At 42.2% G+C, this 18,441-nt stretch overlaps 1 protein-coding gene across 1 annotated transcript; it reads right to left on the reverse strand.

The window, feature by feature from the left end:
• Positions 1 to 13,912: 13,912 nt before the first annotated feature.
• On the reverse strand, positions 13,913 to 18,441 carry LOC140878269 (uncharacterized). Its single transcript, XM_073281868.1, has 4 exons — positions 17,083 to 18,441; positions 16,528 to 17,032; positions 14,436 to 14,559; positions 13,913 to 14,069 (listed from the first exon to the last, which is right to left on the reverse strand). Exons 1-4 carry the CDS (start codon positions 18,439 to 18,441, stop codon positions 13,913 to 13,915), a joined length of 2,145 nt encoding a protein of 714 aa, XP_073137969.1.

Here is an 18,441-nt window from a genome sequence, read left to right on the forward strand (position 1 = left end):
TACACGCTTTATTTTTCTTATCATGATAATCAAATAGACAGTAAAAAATTAAGTTGTGTAACATGGCAGCTAAAAATATTTCAGAGCCACACTAAAACATCCATTGAGTTCGTCGTACCCTGCACCACATCAAGTCTAAAGACTCCCACACACGGTTTCTTCCATGTTTTTTCCTTAGGTGATTATCTCTATTAAATATCAAACTTACATCCCTTTCTTTATGGAATTCAATCAAATAAGGCATCACCCAATCAATCTTAATCGAGACATGTTGCTTAAGTTGCTCATGTTTAATCTAACAGCAATCTTTCCATGTGGCCCAAGATACATCACATACAACTCAAACTCTTTCTTTGAAAATTTATCTCGTATCAATAATGCACAATCAATAGGAGACAACATATTACACTTCTTTAAATATGACCAAAATTCAGTACACTTCCAAACCTTATGCACCATCGGGCAGAAAAATAGACAATGACTCGTAGATGCTTCATGCACACAGCAAAACAGACAACAAATAGACGTTAATGAACAGGACATCCTTTAGCGATGACCCCAGGTGCAGTGGGGCATGTAGCCAATGGACAGTGATAATCGGATTCATCAATTTCAGAGGGGGGAGACAGTAACCCGTTCATAGCACGGAAAGTGGAACTTGGATACTACCTTTATATGTAGCGATCCATCTGGTAATTTTGAAGTCTGATTAAGCCTTGGAATTGGTTAATTACCAACCCTTAATCATGTTTAACATATCATTATCTTAAAATGAAGTCCGGATTACTACATTCTCCCCACCTTTAGATATTTCGTCCGCGAAATAACATCTAAAGACAAATCAAGATAACAATATGAAATATCAAACCAAGTTTTATTACAACAACTGTAATTACAACTACATGGTAATTAAAAATACAAAGCAAACAACTCAGGATATTCTGCTTGCATACGACTCTCAGTTTCCCAAGTTGCTTCTTCAACGCCTCGGCGCTGCCACTGTACCATCACAAGTGATATAGTCTTGTTTCGAAGAACTTTCTCCTTTCTGTCTAAGATACGGATTGGTCGTTCAACAAAAGACAGATCTGGCTCTAGCTGAATATCAATAGACTGAATCACATGAGATTCATCAGCTATATACTGTCGAAGTAACGACACATGAAAAACATTATGTATACTGGAAAGATTTGGCGGTAAAGCCAAACGATATGCAACATCTCCGATCTTCTCCAGTATCTGGAAAGGTCCAATAAAACGAGGAGACAACTTGCCTTTCACGCTGAATCTCATCACCTTCCTGAAAGGTGATACTCGTAGAAACACATATTCACCAGGCTCAAACTGAAGTGGCCTGCGACGAATATTAGCATAACTGGCTTGTCTATCTTGAGCAACTTTGATCCTATGCTTGATCAAATCTACCTTGTCTACAATCTACTGCACCAATTCAGGACCCTCGACTTGTCGTTCCCCGACTTCATCCCAGAATAACGGAGTACGATACCGTCGACCGTACAATGCCTCGAAATGTGCCATATCAATACTACGATGATAACTGTTATTGTAGGCAAATTCGATCAAAGGTAACTGATCCTGCCAAGATAAGCCAAAATCCATGACAGAAGAACGTAGCATATCCTCCAAAGTACGAATTGTCCGCTCTGACTGTCCGTCAGTCTCCGAATGATATGCAGTGCTCAAAATCAGAGTGGTACCCAACGCCTCCTGAAAACTATCCCAGAAACGTGAGGTAAATCGCGGGTCTCTATCACTGACTATGCTTACTGGAATTCCATGTAATCGCACTATCTCCTGGACGTATAAGCGTGCCATGCAATCATAAAAATACTCCCGGTTGTAAGGAATAAAGTGAGCTAATTTCGTCAAACGGTCAACAACGACCCAGATAGCATCACATTGACGTGAAGTCATAGGTAAGTGGGTAACAAAATCCATAGTTACGTGCTCCCACTTTCATTCGGGAATCTCAAGATTCTGCAATAATCCACCTGGTCATCGATGTTCAGCCTTGACCTGTTGACAAACCAAACATCTCGAAACAAATTGATACACACTCCTCTTCATCCCTTTCCACCAGAATCTAGTTCGCAAGTCCTTATACATTTTCATGCTTCCAGGATGAACTGATAATCGAATCCTGTGAGCTTGAGATAGAATATCATTCCTGAGCTCCGCAACATTAGGTACAACCACTCGATTAGATAAGCACAATAAACCATCTGCCTGAAAATGAAATCCAGATGTATTAACTCCATTGGCTAAACGTGCCAAACGCTGAGTATTAACATCAGATATCTGAGCATCTCTGATCCGAGAATACAATGCTGGCTCAGACAAAATAGTATACAACCGAATCCCATTTCTCCCTTTCTTGTGCTTGAGCGTAAAACTCAATGAACAGCACTCTTGAATCATATGAGATACTTCACTAGTCTGAAGTGCAGAAAGTCTCATCTGCCGACTCAAGGCATCAGCAGTAAGATTAACAGAACCTGGATGATATTTGATTTCACAATCATAATCCTTCAAAAGATCCATCCAGCGTCTCTGTCGCATATTCAACTCTGCTTGAGTGAATAAATACTTCAAACTCTTGTGATCCGTGAATATCTCAAATTTCTCGCCATAAAGATAATGCCTCCAGATCTTGAGTGCAAATACAATGACGGCTAACTCGAGATCATGTACTGGATAATTACTCTCATGCGTCTTCAAATTTCGAGAAGCATAGGCAATAACATGTCCATGCTGTGTCAGAACACATCCTAACCCCTGACCAGAGGCATCAGTATAGACAACAAAACCTCCTGATCCATAAGGTAGAGCTAGCACAGGTGCAGTAGTAAGACGTCCACGCAGCTCGTGAAATGACTCCTCATAATCCGAGGACCATATGAAGGCAACATCTTTCCGTGTAAGCTGTGTCAAAGGTCTGGCCAACTGTGCAAAATTCTCGATGAACCAACGGTAATATCCAGCTAGACCCAAGAAACTACGAATCTCAGCAACCGTCGTCGGACGAGACCAGTTCAGAACTGCCTCTATCTTACTAGGATCAACAGATATCCCTTCATTAGAAATCACATGACCGAGAAACACTACCCGATCAAGCCAGAATTAACACTTGCTCAATTTCGCATACAGCTGCTTATCTCGTAACGTCTGTAAAACAATTCTCAAATGATGTGCATGCTCATCCTTGTCATGAGAATAGACAAGAATATCATCAATGAAGACGATGAAAAATCTATCCAGATATTCTCGAAATACCTGATTCATCAGATTCATAAAGACTGCCGGTGCATTCGTCAAACCGAATGGCACCACCAGAAATTCATAATGCCCGTATCTGGTCCTAAAAGCAGTCGTAGATATATCTGAGTCTCGTACCCGCATCTGGTGGTATTCAGATCTCAGATCTATCTTGGAGTAAACAGAAGTACTCCGAAAGAATTTGTACTTATGCCTGGGGTACAAGTTCGAGTCCTGGGGAGGGCATGAAACTCTCCTTTCCAGGTGGAGAGAAGACCATGAGTATGGCTGGGCCAGAGCAGAGCCTGAGAGATGGCAGAGCAAAGGCCCAGTCCATTACATAAAAGGGCGCTCCTCAATGGTACCAGGACTCCGAAAGAATTTGTACTTATGCCTGGGGTGCAAGTTCGAGTCCTGGGGAGGGCATGAAACTCTCCTTTCCAGGTGGAGAGAAGACCATGAGTATGGCTGGGCCAGAGCAGAGCCTAAGAGATAGCAGAGCAGAGGCCCAGTCCATTACATAAAAGGGCGCCCTTTTTATGTAATGGACTGGGTCTCTGCTCTGCCATCATCTAGGCTCTGCTTTGGCCCAGCCATACTCATGGTCTTCTCCCCACCTGGAAAGGAGAGTTTCATGCCCTCCCCAAGACTCGAACATGCATCACCAGGCTTTAAGTGCATATTCTTTCGGAGTCTTGGTACCATTGAGGAGATCATTCTTATTGAGATTTGAGGTTTATTCTTGTTTGGAAGAATCAATTTTTAGCCTGAGCATCGAGACAGCTGAAGACGCTCGAGACTCAATGTCTGAATCTGGACTTTGATCTCGTCGCGATCTTATTGATTAGAAGATCTGTATCGCTTTTCTTATGAGGAAATTTCCGTACAGACTGAGTATAAGAAAGAGAAGATGATTAGTAGTACTGAGGAATTTTTGATTGGAAATCTTTTCATTTCGGGGATATCGAATGCAGCAGCTGTTGCTCTAAGCCAAAAGATATGTTTTTATTTTATCTACTATCGGTAATTCTCTTTGAGTGACGATTGATACAGTTTCGATTTTGAGTTTGAAGCAGGTATGAGAATTCGTTGAAGAAATTCAGATTGGGTTACAGTTTGAGTTTCAGTTCAGTTCTGAGATCGTATGTTGGGAGTAATTGTTTTGTTACGTCAGATGTTTCGAGAAAGCAGAGTATCTAGAGATCGGCACTTTTGAGTTATTCAGTATTCTTTCATATGACAGACGGATGTTCAGAGAATTGAGGGATTGATCTGTTCAGAACAGATGCAGAAGGAAGTTTAAAGAATAACTACTGATAATCTGGACTGTCCACAGCTGGTAGCTGAGAGAGAGATCTGATTTTGGTGGTACAGTTTATTATTTCAGAATAGAATTGGGAACTTTCGACAGGTGTTGTCGCAGAGCTACCGGTCAGTCTGAGTTTGAATTGCCATCCGAGTTTGATTGACCGATTGATGAATCTGCTATTGTATTCCCTACAGAATGGTTCTCATACATGATCAGATGTTAGTGTTTCTGTCAGAACTTTTGTCACATTGATTGAATATCGAATTTGGTCATTTTAGATAGAGATCTTGGTTATGGCCTTTCTTTTGGTATAGTCTTCGAAGAGACTTTTGTTATTCTAGTACACCTGAGTTCAGTGATTATTCTCAGAATGACGGACAGCCAGAACAGACGATATGGATTAGAGGCTTGCCTTTCGTTTAGAAAAAGTTTTTGTATGAGCAGTCTATGCCTTCTTTTAAGCTCAACCTTAACCAGACCTGGTAAATCAAGGTACCGATCCTGAAGGTCCATGGTTCTAATGAGAGGAAGATATGAAACTCCCTGATCCCGGGAGGGGAAAATCTGAAGCACGGTGCTTGACCCTTGCGCTAGCTGACGAGTGTCGCTAACTTTTATGTAGTTCTTGTAAAAAAAAAACTATCAGATGATTATCTGGATGGAATCTTTTGACGAGTTGTGCGAGCAGAATTGAAAACCGCCATTGTATTGGGATGGTTCTTCTTTTGAATCACCTGTTTTGGGACCAGAATTGTTTCAAGGTTTTGATCAGTTGATGATTTTGTGTCAAGAATGAAGATGACTTGGACTAAGCGGTCGAAGTATTCAGATTTTAGATGTAGAATTTTGTATTTTGGTCGGAAAGATCGAATATTTCGGAAGACTCCGAGTTTCAAAAAGATTTGTCAGAGATGAGAAGGGAGATAAATCGTCTCTGAGATTGTTTGAATATCATTAGAGTCCGGAGAAGATGGGCGATCTTTCCTACAGACTTTTTTTATTCCGTCTCTTTCTGGTTTTCACGTAGTGTTTTCCGTCTTTTGATGCGGATTATCACCGAATCCTTGTTGTTGGGTTACCAGATCAGAATTTCTTTTGCTCTTTAACTGATGAGACCGGATTTGTTGAGATGACAAATTGCTTGAGATGACTAATTCAGAGTTTCGACCTGAATCAGAACAGTTCTGAGACAAATCGTTTCAGTTTGTATTAGTGTGAAGTTGCTACGGATTTGAAGAAGCAGTTAGAAGAACAGAGTTGGTTTGGAGCAGCAAATTCAGGGTTAGTCCTGAGAGAAGAATCTTTATTACAGTCTTGACTCTATCTAGTTCTTATGAGATTGAACCGTTTTGTTTTCGAGGACGAAATCTATTTTTAGGGAGGGAGAATTGTAACGCCCCGAATTTATCTTAATTAAGCTTAGTTGAGTTAATTAGAGATTTCGGAGTTCACGAGCCGACTTGATTTTGATCAGGATCCTTTTTGAAAATTTTGGATTTTTCAGGGACTAAAATGCAAAAATGGAAATTGTTAGATATTTAATAGGCTTTTGACTTTTCTTCCACCATTCCTTCTCCTTCTTCCTCTCTCCCTTGCCTTTCTCCTCCATTTTCACGCCCGACTCATTTCTCAAGCTTTGGAATTTCAGTCCGATCTCGATTCGTCCGTTAGAATTTAATTCTGAAGGCAGATTAGCGATCACGGCAACGAGAGCTTCGTTATAGAGTAAGTATTTCTCCGATCAGATTCGTTCTATTTTTCGGATGTTGTTAGAATCAGATGATTTCCGAGTATGTTGCTCTTGGCAGAGTTCTGGTCGTTTATTCTCAGTCAGTTTTGAATTTGAGCGTCGTTCGGAATTGTTTTGATTTTTGGAATATTATTCAAAATTTGGGTTTTGGAGATTTGTTGGGTTTGAGCCATTTTTGGTTGTTTAATGGTGGATTTGAGTTTATTGGATTGATATTATACTGTATGTATTTCCGATTTGATCTGTAGTGACCCGTATCCAGAATTAACGATTAATGAATAATTAATCGTGTAATCATGTTTAGATTTAAGTAAAACATGATTAAGGAAATTCCAAATGGGTTAACGGAGTCCAGAAATGGATCCAAGACACTCAAAATAGCCGGGAAGGTCCCGAGGGTCCGGAGGGTTCGGAAGCTCCGAACCAAGTCAGGAGGTTCCGAACAGGATCGGAGGATCCGAAGTCAGGATCGGAGGCTCCGATCGAGATCGGAAGCTCCGTCGGTGAGATCGGACGTTCCGATCGGGACCAGGGCACGTGTCATGGCTGACGTCAGCAAGGTGACGTCATGGCTGACGTAATATTGGGCGATCGGACGCTCCGAAGATGGGATCGGAGGTTCCGATCGTGTTCGGATGTTTCGAACCAGGTTCGGAGGCTGCGAACTTCGTCTATAAATAGGGGGCCGAGATTTCATTTTCAATTGCACCTTTCCCTCTCTTCTCTCTGATTCCTAGGCCTTCTAACTCAGATCTAGGGAGTTCTAGGCATCCTATTAGGAATCCGGAAGTGGCATAGCGATCTAGGCGTCGTAGCGGAGCTGTGGCCTAGTTTTGAGGCAATTGTCATCAGCGGGCTGACGACGGACGCAGGTATAGCTATGGTCTCCTTAAATTATTTAGGAGTATGCAATAGCTTAATTAAGGCTTTTAGAGCTTAATTATTGATGCATGGGTATTTGTATTGTAGAGCTGATATAGGTTTGGAACCTAGAGTGGGACTGCTAGGAACTGCCTGTAGTAAGGTACGCAAGTACAGACTGAGATAGCCAGCGGGTTTTGCATGCTTATATGTTGTATTTGTGTGTCATATTATTATGCAGCATTTGCATATCATATTGTGCCTGTCCATCTTGTGAGATGAGCCATGTAAGGCCGCTCAGCCCTGTCTGGACGGTTGATGTCTAGGGCCCAGTGACTGATGGGTCATGGGTGGCTAGCATCGGGGGACACGGTCCACGTCCTACATGAATGAGCAGTGTCGACAGGGTTTGCTCCCCGGGTTGTACCACTCATGTCCTAGGCGCCATTACTGAGCAGTTATATACAGTTATCCCAGATATGGATACCCTATCATTTGCATGCATCATATTTGTATGTTTTACCCAGTGCTTTCGTATTGAGCTTAGAGCTCACGTCCAGTATTTTCTGTGTATTTGGACACCCCATTCGACGGGGCAGGTGTAGGTGCAGGATTGAGCACCCGGAGCTTGGAGTAGCCAGTGACCAGTGAAGACAATAGGATTAGCTGTAGGTTTTGCCTTTAGGCTATTTATTCGATTTGGTTGTATAAATCGAATTGGTTTAACCGGATGTATTCTGCCGGTCTGTTTTTATTTAAGTCTTCCACAGCGATTTATTTAATGCATGTTTAATTATGCTCTTAACTCTGATTAGGTAGCGGATCCGGGTAGGGTCGCTATATTTATTGGTATCAGAGCATATGATGCAAGAGACTTGGGATATAGTAATGAGATTTTGGGTTATCCTTATAGGATTGATGAGACCTTGGAAGAGGTGATGATGCGGCAATTAGTTTGCCCAGAGACTATCATCATCGGCAGAATTTCTGAAGATTTGACTTATGGGATTCCAGCAAGTGCGGACAGGAGTGATGGATCGTGTCCGAGTTTTCAAGACTTCTACTCATATGGGTCCTAGTTTTGGATCGAGTATCGGATGCCAGAGGCAGTGGCAGAGGATTGGTGGGGACTTACTTGATGCTTGCATCTGTACAGTCATTACCATGATGACACTAATCTGAAGATTCTCCACTAGTAGTTGGAGAGATTGTCATTAAACTCATGCAGAACATAGTTTTGCCGGTATGCTTGTACTGATGCGTTAGGTAGGCACACGGAAAACTTCATGTTCAAAAGCATGATTTGGTTACAAGAAGAAAGCTGACGGTAGATCATGAGCAGAAGGGGTCGACTGACATGCACTGACGCAGAGCATAGCTGGTTAGCTATCACGAGCCATTTCTCCAGAGTTCTTCGTTGGAGGACATGTAGAGAGACTTGGTCGGGATTATGCTTGTATCGATGCATATGTCAATTAGAACCTTCATGCTCAAGAAATGAAGACTAGTACGATGATTTAAATACTGTATTGATGTAGTTGTAAACAGTATTTCAGTTGTAATGAATCATCATACTTTGGATGTATCATTTCAAGTTTGATTGTACATTTCATTGTATTTTGAATACTGTATGTATTACATGAGATTGTAATAAAGAGAATTGTACATAACTTGAAATAAGTGATACATGTTTTATTTATCCAGCAATTCGTGGATGATTGCATGATTGTGCGAAAGTTTGGATTGGGTTTAGTTGATTAGCGTTCAACTATTGCAGCTCATGGGATTTGAGTGGGCCAACTGTGACTGTTTGACTTGCGGTTAGTCTAAGCGTTTTCCTAGGATTGACCTAGTTAGTCAATGGACTATGTTAGTATCAGCGATGAGTGGACTCATCTAGAGGCATTAAGGGTATTGTTCGGTTTAAGAACGTTGAACTTTGTTCTAGGTTGTTTCCTTAGAACAGGCTGTCTGACCTTTGTTAGGTTGAGGCTTGTGATGATGGGTTTTCATCGGGATACCAGGTCCAGTATATGCCGAGAGTTGTGGACTATGACCAGGACTAGACGTGATGGGGCGCGACCCTATGCCAGTGTTACTCTGGGAGTCCTTGTACTTAAGAAGTTATCTGGGATCCTTTGTGCTTCAGGATTGGCGGTGGGAAGGCTACTCAGTCTAGGGATTTGGTAGCAGTCACGACAGGGTATGACCTTGGATTAGATATCAGGTTTGATATCGATGGTTCGATATCGTCTGGTGTGCCAGAGATATAGTTTGAGTATTTTTCTGTAGGAACCAGTCATGGAGGGATTTCTTTGACAAGTGTATACTCTGAGCAGATAGGTTTTAACCTTTAAGTTACTGCTAGACATGCAGATCTAGTAGGTGGATGGATTCGACCAGCGATGGCTATGGGTTGTCATCAGAGTTGTGGTTAGAATTTTCCTGTGATAGGAATCATCCAAGAACTTGGATGGGATGCTGTTTTAAGACTTCAACTCGAATACGAAGACTACTCCTTGATGATTGGCTTCATTAGTATTGGATTATATCAGATGTTGAGGATTGTACATGACTATTTAAGATGTGGGGAAGCATGGCCTATGACCATGAAACCTTGGTGGTTGTCCAGGTGGGTTATTGAGGTAAGCTACCTTAGTCTTGAACTGTTGCACAATCTTAACAAGGGATATGATCAGGAGAGTGTTCGAAGATTGTGGAAATCTTTGGGATTCTTTAGTTATTCTTCTTGGACTTGACGAACCGTGGTGTTCATTCTGAATGAACGAGGTAAGGATAGTGAGTCCAGTGGTTGCGCTAAGTACTGTCTGATATTTTCAGAGGTTGAGCGTAGGATTTTCCATGGGATGGAAATGGGCTTAGTTCATCTTGGTGTTTGCCTTGGGTGAACCAGACAACGATTAGTAGTGCTAAGGTGGCACGAGATCTGTGCTAATGACTACTAGTGTCTATTGGCTAACTCTGTCAGAGTTAGGTTGATTAAGTTCAGCATACGAGGTAACTGTCAGTAGTGAGGCACGAGATTGTGTCGATAGACTACTAATAGCTATTTACTGGTTATCAATCATGAGTCATGGTTATTGACCGAACCATGTAGGTTGGATGATCAGTGGTGGTCTGATCTGATAAGTGCGAGCTTAAGTAGATCGACGAATTAGATTGGTTGATCCAATCAGGGTTGATCAGGATGTAGCAATTAAAAAATACTTGGGATAGTATTTTTTCGAATAGTGCTTATGGGATGAGTACTGGATACCATCTCAGAGCATTCGACAATTCGGATGATTTATAGCCTCTAGGTTGCCAGGGACTAATCTACCGAAAGATTATGATTGACTTGTATGGTCGAGTTAGATGTTAACTTGACAGGAGGAACAAGCGAAGGAATTGGTAACTCCCTGGATAGCTTTCTTGTCATGATGCCTTAAGTATGCCATTGGGTTTAGGATCCAACAAGGATTGGATGCTTCTATGGACATCAGTTGTTTGATTGGGGGATGTGACATTAACCGGGATCGAGTTCTCGAGGTTCGGCAGGAGGTGTCATTAATTTTCAGCGAGTGATGTGTGATGTATGACTGAGATAGTCAAGGATCGACTTAATAGCCAACGAGGTTTGCCTTTGGGATCGAAGATTTCGCAAGATCGTGACGGATCGAAATTGTTCTTTTGAGTCAGTGAGTCACATCTATGCGGATTGTTTGTCAAGAATATTGCGCGTTAGCAATAATCGATATTCGGATGTGCATGGAGTGACAAGTTACTTCGAGCACAAGTATTTCCCAGGATTGAATAGGGAATTGACGAATTAGATCGTTCAGTGCTGAGACTGATGCGTTCGGCAAGGGAGCGATTTGACTATTGAGAATCCGTTGGGATTTAGTTCCAGGATCAGTATGTTCAACCTTGGGAGATTGGTATGAGCTGATGGTATTATTAGAGACTCTGAGTCGAGTTATACCAGGTGCAATGACTGTCGAGTTTCGAGATGGAATAGGAAGCGTTTCCATATGTCTGTGCACTGTGGAATGTCCCAGTCGAGCATACTGGTGGATGCTTGCCTTAGTCTTGATGTGTGTACAGTGGTTGCGATTATGTATAACTATCAGGAGGATGTTTATCGATCAAATTCATGAGGTGAATAACCTATTATCGAGATGGTGTAGATCATCAGAGGCGTGATGACTTCCATTGCAATGTATGCATGACTTCGCAGGCCAATGGCTAGGAGATGACGTAGCGTAATGAATTGCAAGTGATGATAGTTATCATCAGGGCACAGTGTTGAGGTTATACTAAGAAACGTGGACAACAAAATGTACTAGACATGATGGTTTAAGTTCCCAGTATTCCTTGGGAAGCCGGTTGTGCTTCAGGGAGAGTGGGGAGAATAACCAGTCTAGGGAACATTGTGAGAAGTTACATTGGAGTATAGATTTGAGTCAACTGGATTATCTTAAAGCGAGATTCATGTTAGAATGTGTCAGCACAATGTTGGGATTAGTGTTTTCCTGACTAGAGGTGTTGAGCACCGAGAACTTTTGGAACCATTAGATGGTTAGATTCGATAAGTAATTCGACGAATGCAGTAAAACAAGTCAGGTTATGACTTGGTCTTCGTTAGTCTAAAATTACTTTGGGATGATGATATTGATCAAGCGGGTATTGTATCCTTCGTGATCAGGAAGATCTTGGTCCGAGTGAAAGATGTATCAGTGTTACGATACGCTAACACTAGGGAAGTTCGACTGTCGACCAGTAGCGCAATGGTTTTTCAGCTAGAAGAATGTTAATGCGGTTAAGCATTAATGGAGTTGTAGAGGATTCGACAAGAGTCTGAATTTGTCGAAAGCTATTTCGACCATACACTCGGACAAGGGTCTTTAATATGTTCTCGAGGTTCTACCTTAGATTTCGAGGACGAAATCTTTTAAGGGGGGGAGAATGTAGTGACCCGTATCCAGAATTAACGATTAATGAATAATTAATCGTGTAATCATGTTTAGATTTAAGTAAAACATAATTAAGGAAATTCCAAATGGGTTAACGGAGTCCAGAAATGGATCCAGGACACTCAAAATAGTCGGGAAGGTCCCGAGGGTCCGGAGGGTTCGGAAGCTCCGAACCAAGTCAGGAGGTTCCGAACAGGATCGGAAGATCCAAAGTCAGGATCGGAGGCTCCGATCGAGATCGGAAGCTCCGTCGGTGAGATCGGACGTTCCGATCGGGACCAGGGCACGTGTCATCGCTGACGCCAGCAAGGTGACGTCATGACTGACGTAATATTGGGCGATCGGACGCTCCGAAGATGGGATCGGAGGTTCCGATCGTGTTTGGATGTTTCGAACCGGGTTCGGAGGCTGCGAACTTCGTCTATAAATAGGGGGCCGGGATTTCATTTTCAAGTGCACCTTTCCCTCTCTCTGGTTTGAAGATGAAATCTCAACAAAGAAATGAAGTCTCGGTTTTCTCAATTGAAGAAGATGAAAATCTGATGATAATCCATGCATTTACACGTTTGTATACATATCAATGCCATGTGTAAGGAACTCAAGTAAGAAATTGCACTTTGGCCCCCCATTTTTTCACTAGTTGCAATTTGGCCCTTGAAACTTCTTTTTAATTCAATTTCAATCCTAAATAATTTAAGAATATTAGAATTTAAATCTAAACTCCAAAAATTCTCAAATTAAATATTCTCGGATTAAAATTAAATAATCTCGGGCCTTACACTGTGAATCAGAGTAGAGATGCACCCGAGCTGCCCCAGCTTGCTTAGCTGCTCAGAGGCCGATTAACACAGCCTCATACTCTGCCTCGTTATTAGAAGCTCGAAAATCCAACCTAACTGCCAATCTGATCTCATCTCCACGAGGAGAGATAAAAAACACCCCCACTCCACATCCTTCATTATTAAAAGAGTCATCAACATATACTTTCCACAAATCCTCTGCTTCCACATGTCTCGTTTCGGCCAGAAAATCTGCCAACGCCTGAGCCTTAATGGCTGACCTTGGTTCATACTGTATGTCATACTCACTGAGCTCCGTAGTCCATTTCACTAATCTTTCCAAAATATCAACTCGAGTCAATATCCTCCCAATAGGGCTGTTGGTCAGAACCACAATAGGATGTGATAAAAAGTAAGGTCTGAGATTCCTTGCTGTCATAACCAAGGCCAACACTAGCTTTTCCACCTCCGAATACCGGAGTTCTGCACCCTTAAGGGCATGTGAAAAGAAATAGATAGGGTGTTGAGCTGCTCCCTCCTGCCTAATAAGTACTGAGCTGACTGCCCCTTCCAAAGCTGATAAATAGATGTACAATGATTCACCAGGAATTGCCTTAGCCAACACAGGGAGTTCAACTAAATAGCTTTTTAGGTCATCAAATGTCTTCCCGCATTCATCATCCCATTCAAATTTCTTGGATTTACGAAGCATTTTGAAGAAATGTAGACTTCTATGAGCTGATCTTGATATAAATCGAGACAAGGCTGCTATCCTTCCTGCCAACCTCTGAACTTCTTGCAGATTACAAGGAGCAGACATGGATCGGATAGCCTGCACCTTCTCAGGATTGGGCTCTATCCCCCTCTCAGTAACCATGTACCCCAAAAACTTACCTCCCCTAACTCCAAATACACACTTCTCTGGATTAAGTTTCACCTGATAAGCTCTTAAAGTCAAGAAAGTCTACTCAAGGTCGGCCAACAATCCCACATCATCCTGAGACTTCACCAGAATATCATCCACATAAACTTCCACATTTCTGCCAATTTGGGAGACGAACACTCTAGCCATGAGCCTTTGATAAGTGGCCCCTGCATTCTTCAAACCAAAAGGCATCAATCTGTAACAAAAAGTTCCATAAGAGGTAGTGAAACTTACTTTGTCCTGATCTTCTTCCGCCAAAGGAATTTGGTGATACCCCTGATATGCATCCATGAAGCATAAGTACTGATGACCTGCCGTAGAGTCAACCAACTGATCGATTCAAGGCAGTGGATAACAATCTTTGGGGCATGCCTTATTCAAGTCTCTGAAATCGACACACATCCTCCACTTGCCTGAGCTCTTAGGGACCAAGACCACATTTGATAACCAAGTAGGGAACTACACTTCCCTAATGTGTCCTGCCTCAAGGAGCTCATCCACTTCTTTTTTAATAACCTTATCCTTTTCTGGTCCAAAGTGTCTCTTCTTCTATTTTATCGGCCTCACTCCCGCAAGAGTGTTGAGTTGATGAACCATAATTTCCACACTAACCCCTTTGAGCTCTGACACAGACCAAGCAAAAACATCCTTGTTATTCTTCAAGCAGTCAACCAATCTTTGCTTCACTGATGGGACAAGATCAGCAGCTAATTTAACAATCTGAGCCCCCGGGCTTAATTACACCTTCTCATTACCTTCTTCAGACATCAGAAGCACCTTCTGACCAAACACCCTCGATGTCCTACTGAAAGAGTGGGTGCCCGGTGAGCCAACTTGTGGCTAAGGGCTTTTATGACTCTATGTATAAACAATCTTTTGTTTAATATAATTTACACTTTTATAATGGCATTTACTTTATCTTTTATCATATTATTATGTTGTGACATACTATAAGATGTTTAGATGAAGACCTTGAATATACTATAGTGTATGTAAGATGTGGTGGCACATGGGGATGGCTATCATGAAACACATCTTATAGTCACTGTATATTCTAAACAGTTCCTAGTCGATTGAGCCGTCCGTTAATAAGGATAAGGATCGCTCGAGATTGAGACTAGCATTTGCGATGCCGAGTACCACGTTTCATTGGTATGGAACATAGAGATGTTCAAAGCATGCAAATGGATATTCATACGATGAATGATCGAACTACACTATCCGGACTTTCCAAGTGGTTATCACTCATCGAGTGGATAAAGTCCGCGGTTTTGGTTGTACACCATTAGTCCTTACTACTTGAAACATCATTGAGACTCTATATGCTAGTACTATACTTTGACTCGTTTACCGACTCTATTGGGGTCATCAGGTGTCGGGATTGGGTACAGTTACGACACATATAGGAGTCGATGTTTTGTTGTCAAGGATTCACCACATACTTGATAGTGTGGATATCCTATGCAATCTGGGGAGATATTAGTGTGACGAATCTCTGGCCAGAGTACATGATGTGTTTTAAGAAATGGTTTCTTAGTAGCACATGCGATGTCACTATTTGATCTTCAAGATGCATTGCATAGTTATCGAATCTCGAACGACTCTCGATTTACCAATGGTTGTTGATTCGATCGGGATATATGGATGAAGGGACCGTACTGTACGCTAACCGAAATCTATTGGTTCTTGCAGGCACTATCAGTGATACCTAGGGAATCATGGGGCGATGTTGCTAGGCGCTCTTACCATGATTCGATGGGCAAGTCAGAAATTGTTGTTCCGAGTCACAAGGAGTTGTGAGCCCACGGCTAGCTGTATCCCTGAACCATTGAGGGTCACACAAGTAATGGATTTTTAATCCCCGTTGAGATAGTTAAATTTAAAGAGTTAAATTTAATGAACAAAGAAGTAGGACTTCTTATATCAGAGTAGAGGAGTAAGATTTCCTAAAATGACATAGGGATGGGCATTTTTGGAAACCACTGAATTCGGATTCAGAAAATTTATCTTGACTTTAAAAGATGCAGAAATGGTTTCTGTGCACATTGGTGAAATTGGTTTATCAATCTGAGTCACGATGAATTTTATATTAATTTCTAAACATGCGGGCTTTGCTTGTCAGGCTTGAACTTATGACTAATGGGCCCTAAGCTGTTAGCAGCCCACATTATAAATAAGTTATTGCATTACAGAAATTACACAACAGAGGTCACAAAATATTTTTCGAAAACCCTAGTTTTTCCCTACTGTGGCCGCCGCCCCTCTCCCTCTCTGCTCGAAAATTCCAGCCTGTGAATTTTGAATTTGCAGTCTGGTTTAACGGATCAAATTCGTTAATTCTCTTCGTAGAAACTTCTGATATATTTTCTAGTGCAATCTATCAGAGGGATTAAACTTCTGTTCGTGGACCTGATTGAAGAATTGTTCGTCCATTAGTTCCTGGGATATACAACAAGAGCAGAGTAATCTGTTGGTGTCCATAATCTCGATTCGAGATTAGAGGTAAAAATTTAATTGTTATTTAATTTTTACACGCACAATTTAATCGTAAAGTTTTGATACCCATTATGGAATCGTTCCATATAAAATTTTTAAACTTCCGCTGCACCGGGTATCAATTCTGATTGATCTGATCACAGTTCTCCAATACCTACCTACTGAAACCATTCCTAGTTCCCTCCTCTTCTTCTTTGCATCAATCTTCACTTCATTCACATAACACAACCGAGCTGCCTTCTGATCACCGCGAACAACCCCCACTTCTCTTCCACTTGGGAACTTCAACTTTTGATGATAGGTGGATGCCACGGCTCGGAAATCACTCAGGGAAGGGCGCCCCAATATTCCATTAAAAGAGGATGGTGCATCCACCACGGTGAAACAAGCCATTTTGGTTACTCTCTGCTCTCCATTTCCAAGAGATAATGGGAGCACTATTTGTCCCAACGGTTGCAAAGCATGACCCATGAACCCATACAACTTCGTGGTGATTGGGTCCAACTCAAATCCTTCCAACTTCATTTGATCAAGCGTTTCTTTGAAGATAATGTTTACTGAGCTACCAGTATCAACAAAAATGCGAGCCACATCATAATTGGCTATGGTCAAGGTGACCAATAAGGGATCATTATGAGGTACCACCACATCTTTAAATCTTCCCTTCCAAAACTAATGTTCGGATCAGTAGGACAGCTAAGCTGAGAATTTACCTCAAAATTTTCCAATCTGTGCCAGTGAGCTTTACGAGCCCTTTCTGAATCTCCATTTGTAGTGCCTCTTGAAATCATATTGATCATGCCCCTATGAGGGTGATTTGCAATTTGATCGACCCTATCTTCCTGACCATTTCGTGGAGATCTTCTTTGATGATCAAGTTGGTTTCCCCTGACTTCATTTCCCTGATCCCTCCATTGAGGAGCTCGGCCTTGGCGAGGAGGATTTTCTCTCCGAGTCAGCTCAACCCTGAGTCGAGCATCCTCAGAAATAATTCTCTGCACCTCCTCGTCTAGCCTCTGGCAGTCATTAGTGATATGTCCATACTCCTCATGAAAGTCGCAAAACTTGTTGGATGGCGGTAACCGCGGGCCTTTCTCAGTATTCCGAGGCCTCACAAGCGCTCGCCTATCCTCACAGACTTGCATTGCCTTCTCCAGGCTTACCGAGAGTGGTACGTAAGGGTAGGGTCCCTTATCCCTGTTCATCTCTTTCGCCACCTTTTTTCTTCCAACTTCTGCCTTCCCTTCTACCTTTGCTCCTATCTTGGTACTTGGCTTACTCTCAGACGTTCCTTCATGTCTCCTTTGCCTCTGTGCATCCTCCAAATTCACATACTTCTCAGCTTGACTAAGGAGCTCATCATAAGTCAAAGGAGGCTTCTTGACCAAAGATTTGAAAAACTCTCCTCCCCTCAACCCTTGAGTGAAAGAGTTTACCAAGGTATCAGTAGTGGCCGCAGGTACTTCCAAAGCTGCTGTATTGAAGCGCTGAACATACTCCCTCAAAGGTTCCACCTCAGATTGCTTCAGATTAAACAAACTAAGAGAGGTCTTCAAATATTTTTTGCTACTCACAAATTGGTGTAAAAAGGCTGAGCTGAAGTCATTGAAACTTCGAATGATACCCGGCTGTAAAAGGTTGAACCATTGCTGAGCTGATCTCACCAGAGTGGTGAGGAAGACCCAGCATTTAATTGCATCCGTATATCTGTGCAACAGGGATGCATTTTCAAGCCTTCCCAAATGTTCCTCTGGATCTGAGCTCCCATCATACTCCCCTAAGGTGGGTTGCTTAAAATTTGCAGGGAGTTCTTCATCTAAAATAGCCCGAGCAAAAGGGCTTTCCCTCTGTATCGGCCCAGGCCGACCTCCGACTTGCCGACCCAATCTCCTGATCTCTTCCCACATTGCATCCATTTGGTTTGGCTGACCTCCAGGTGGAGGGGGAGGAGGTGGTGTATTTTGACCCATGGCTGTTTGCACCGTTTGAGTGATGAACTGGCTGAGCTGATCTACAGTCATATCCGCCACATTTCCCCCTCCCCTCCCTCTTCCTCTTCCTCTTCCCTCCAT

Source organism: Henckelia pumila, chromosome 2 (assembly GCF_033568475.1).
Source record: "Henckelia pumila isolate YLH828 chromosome 2, ASM3356847v2, whole genome shotgun sequence".
Classification (NCBI taxonomy): domain Eukaryota; kingdom Viridiplantae; phylum Streptophyta; class Magnoliopsida; order Lamiales; family Gesneriaceae; genus Henckelia; species Henckelia pumila.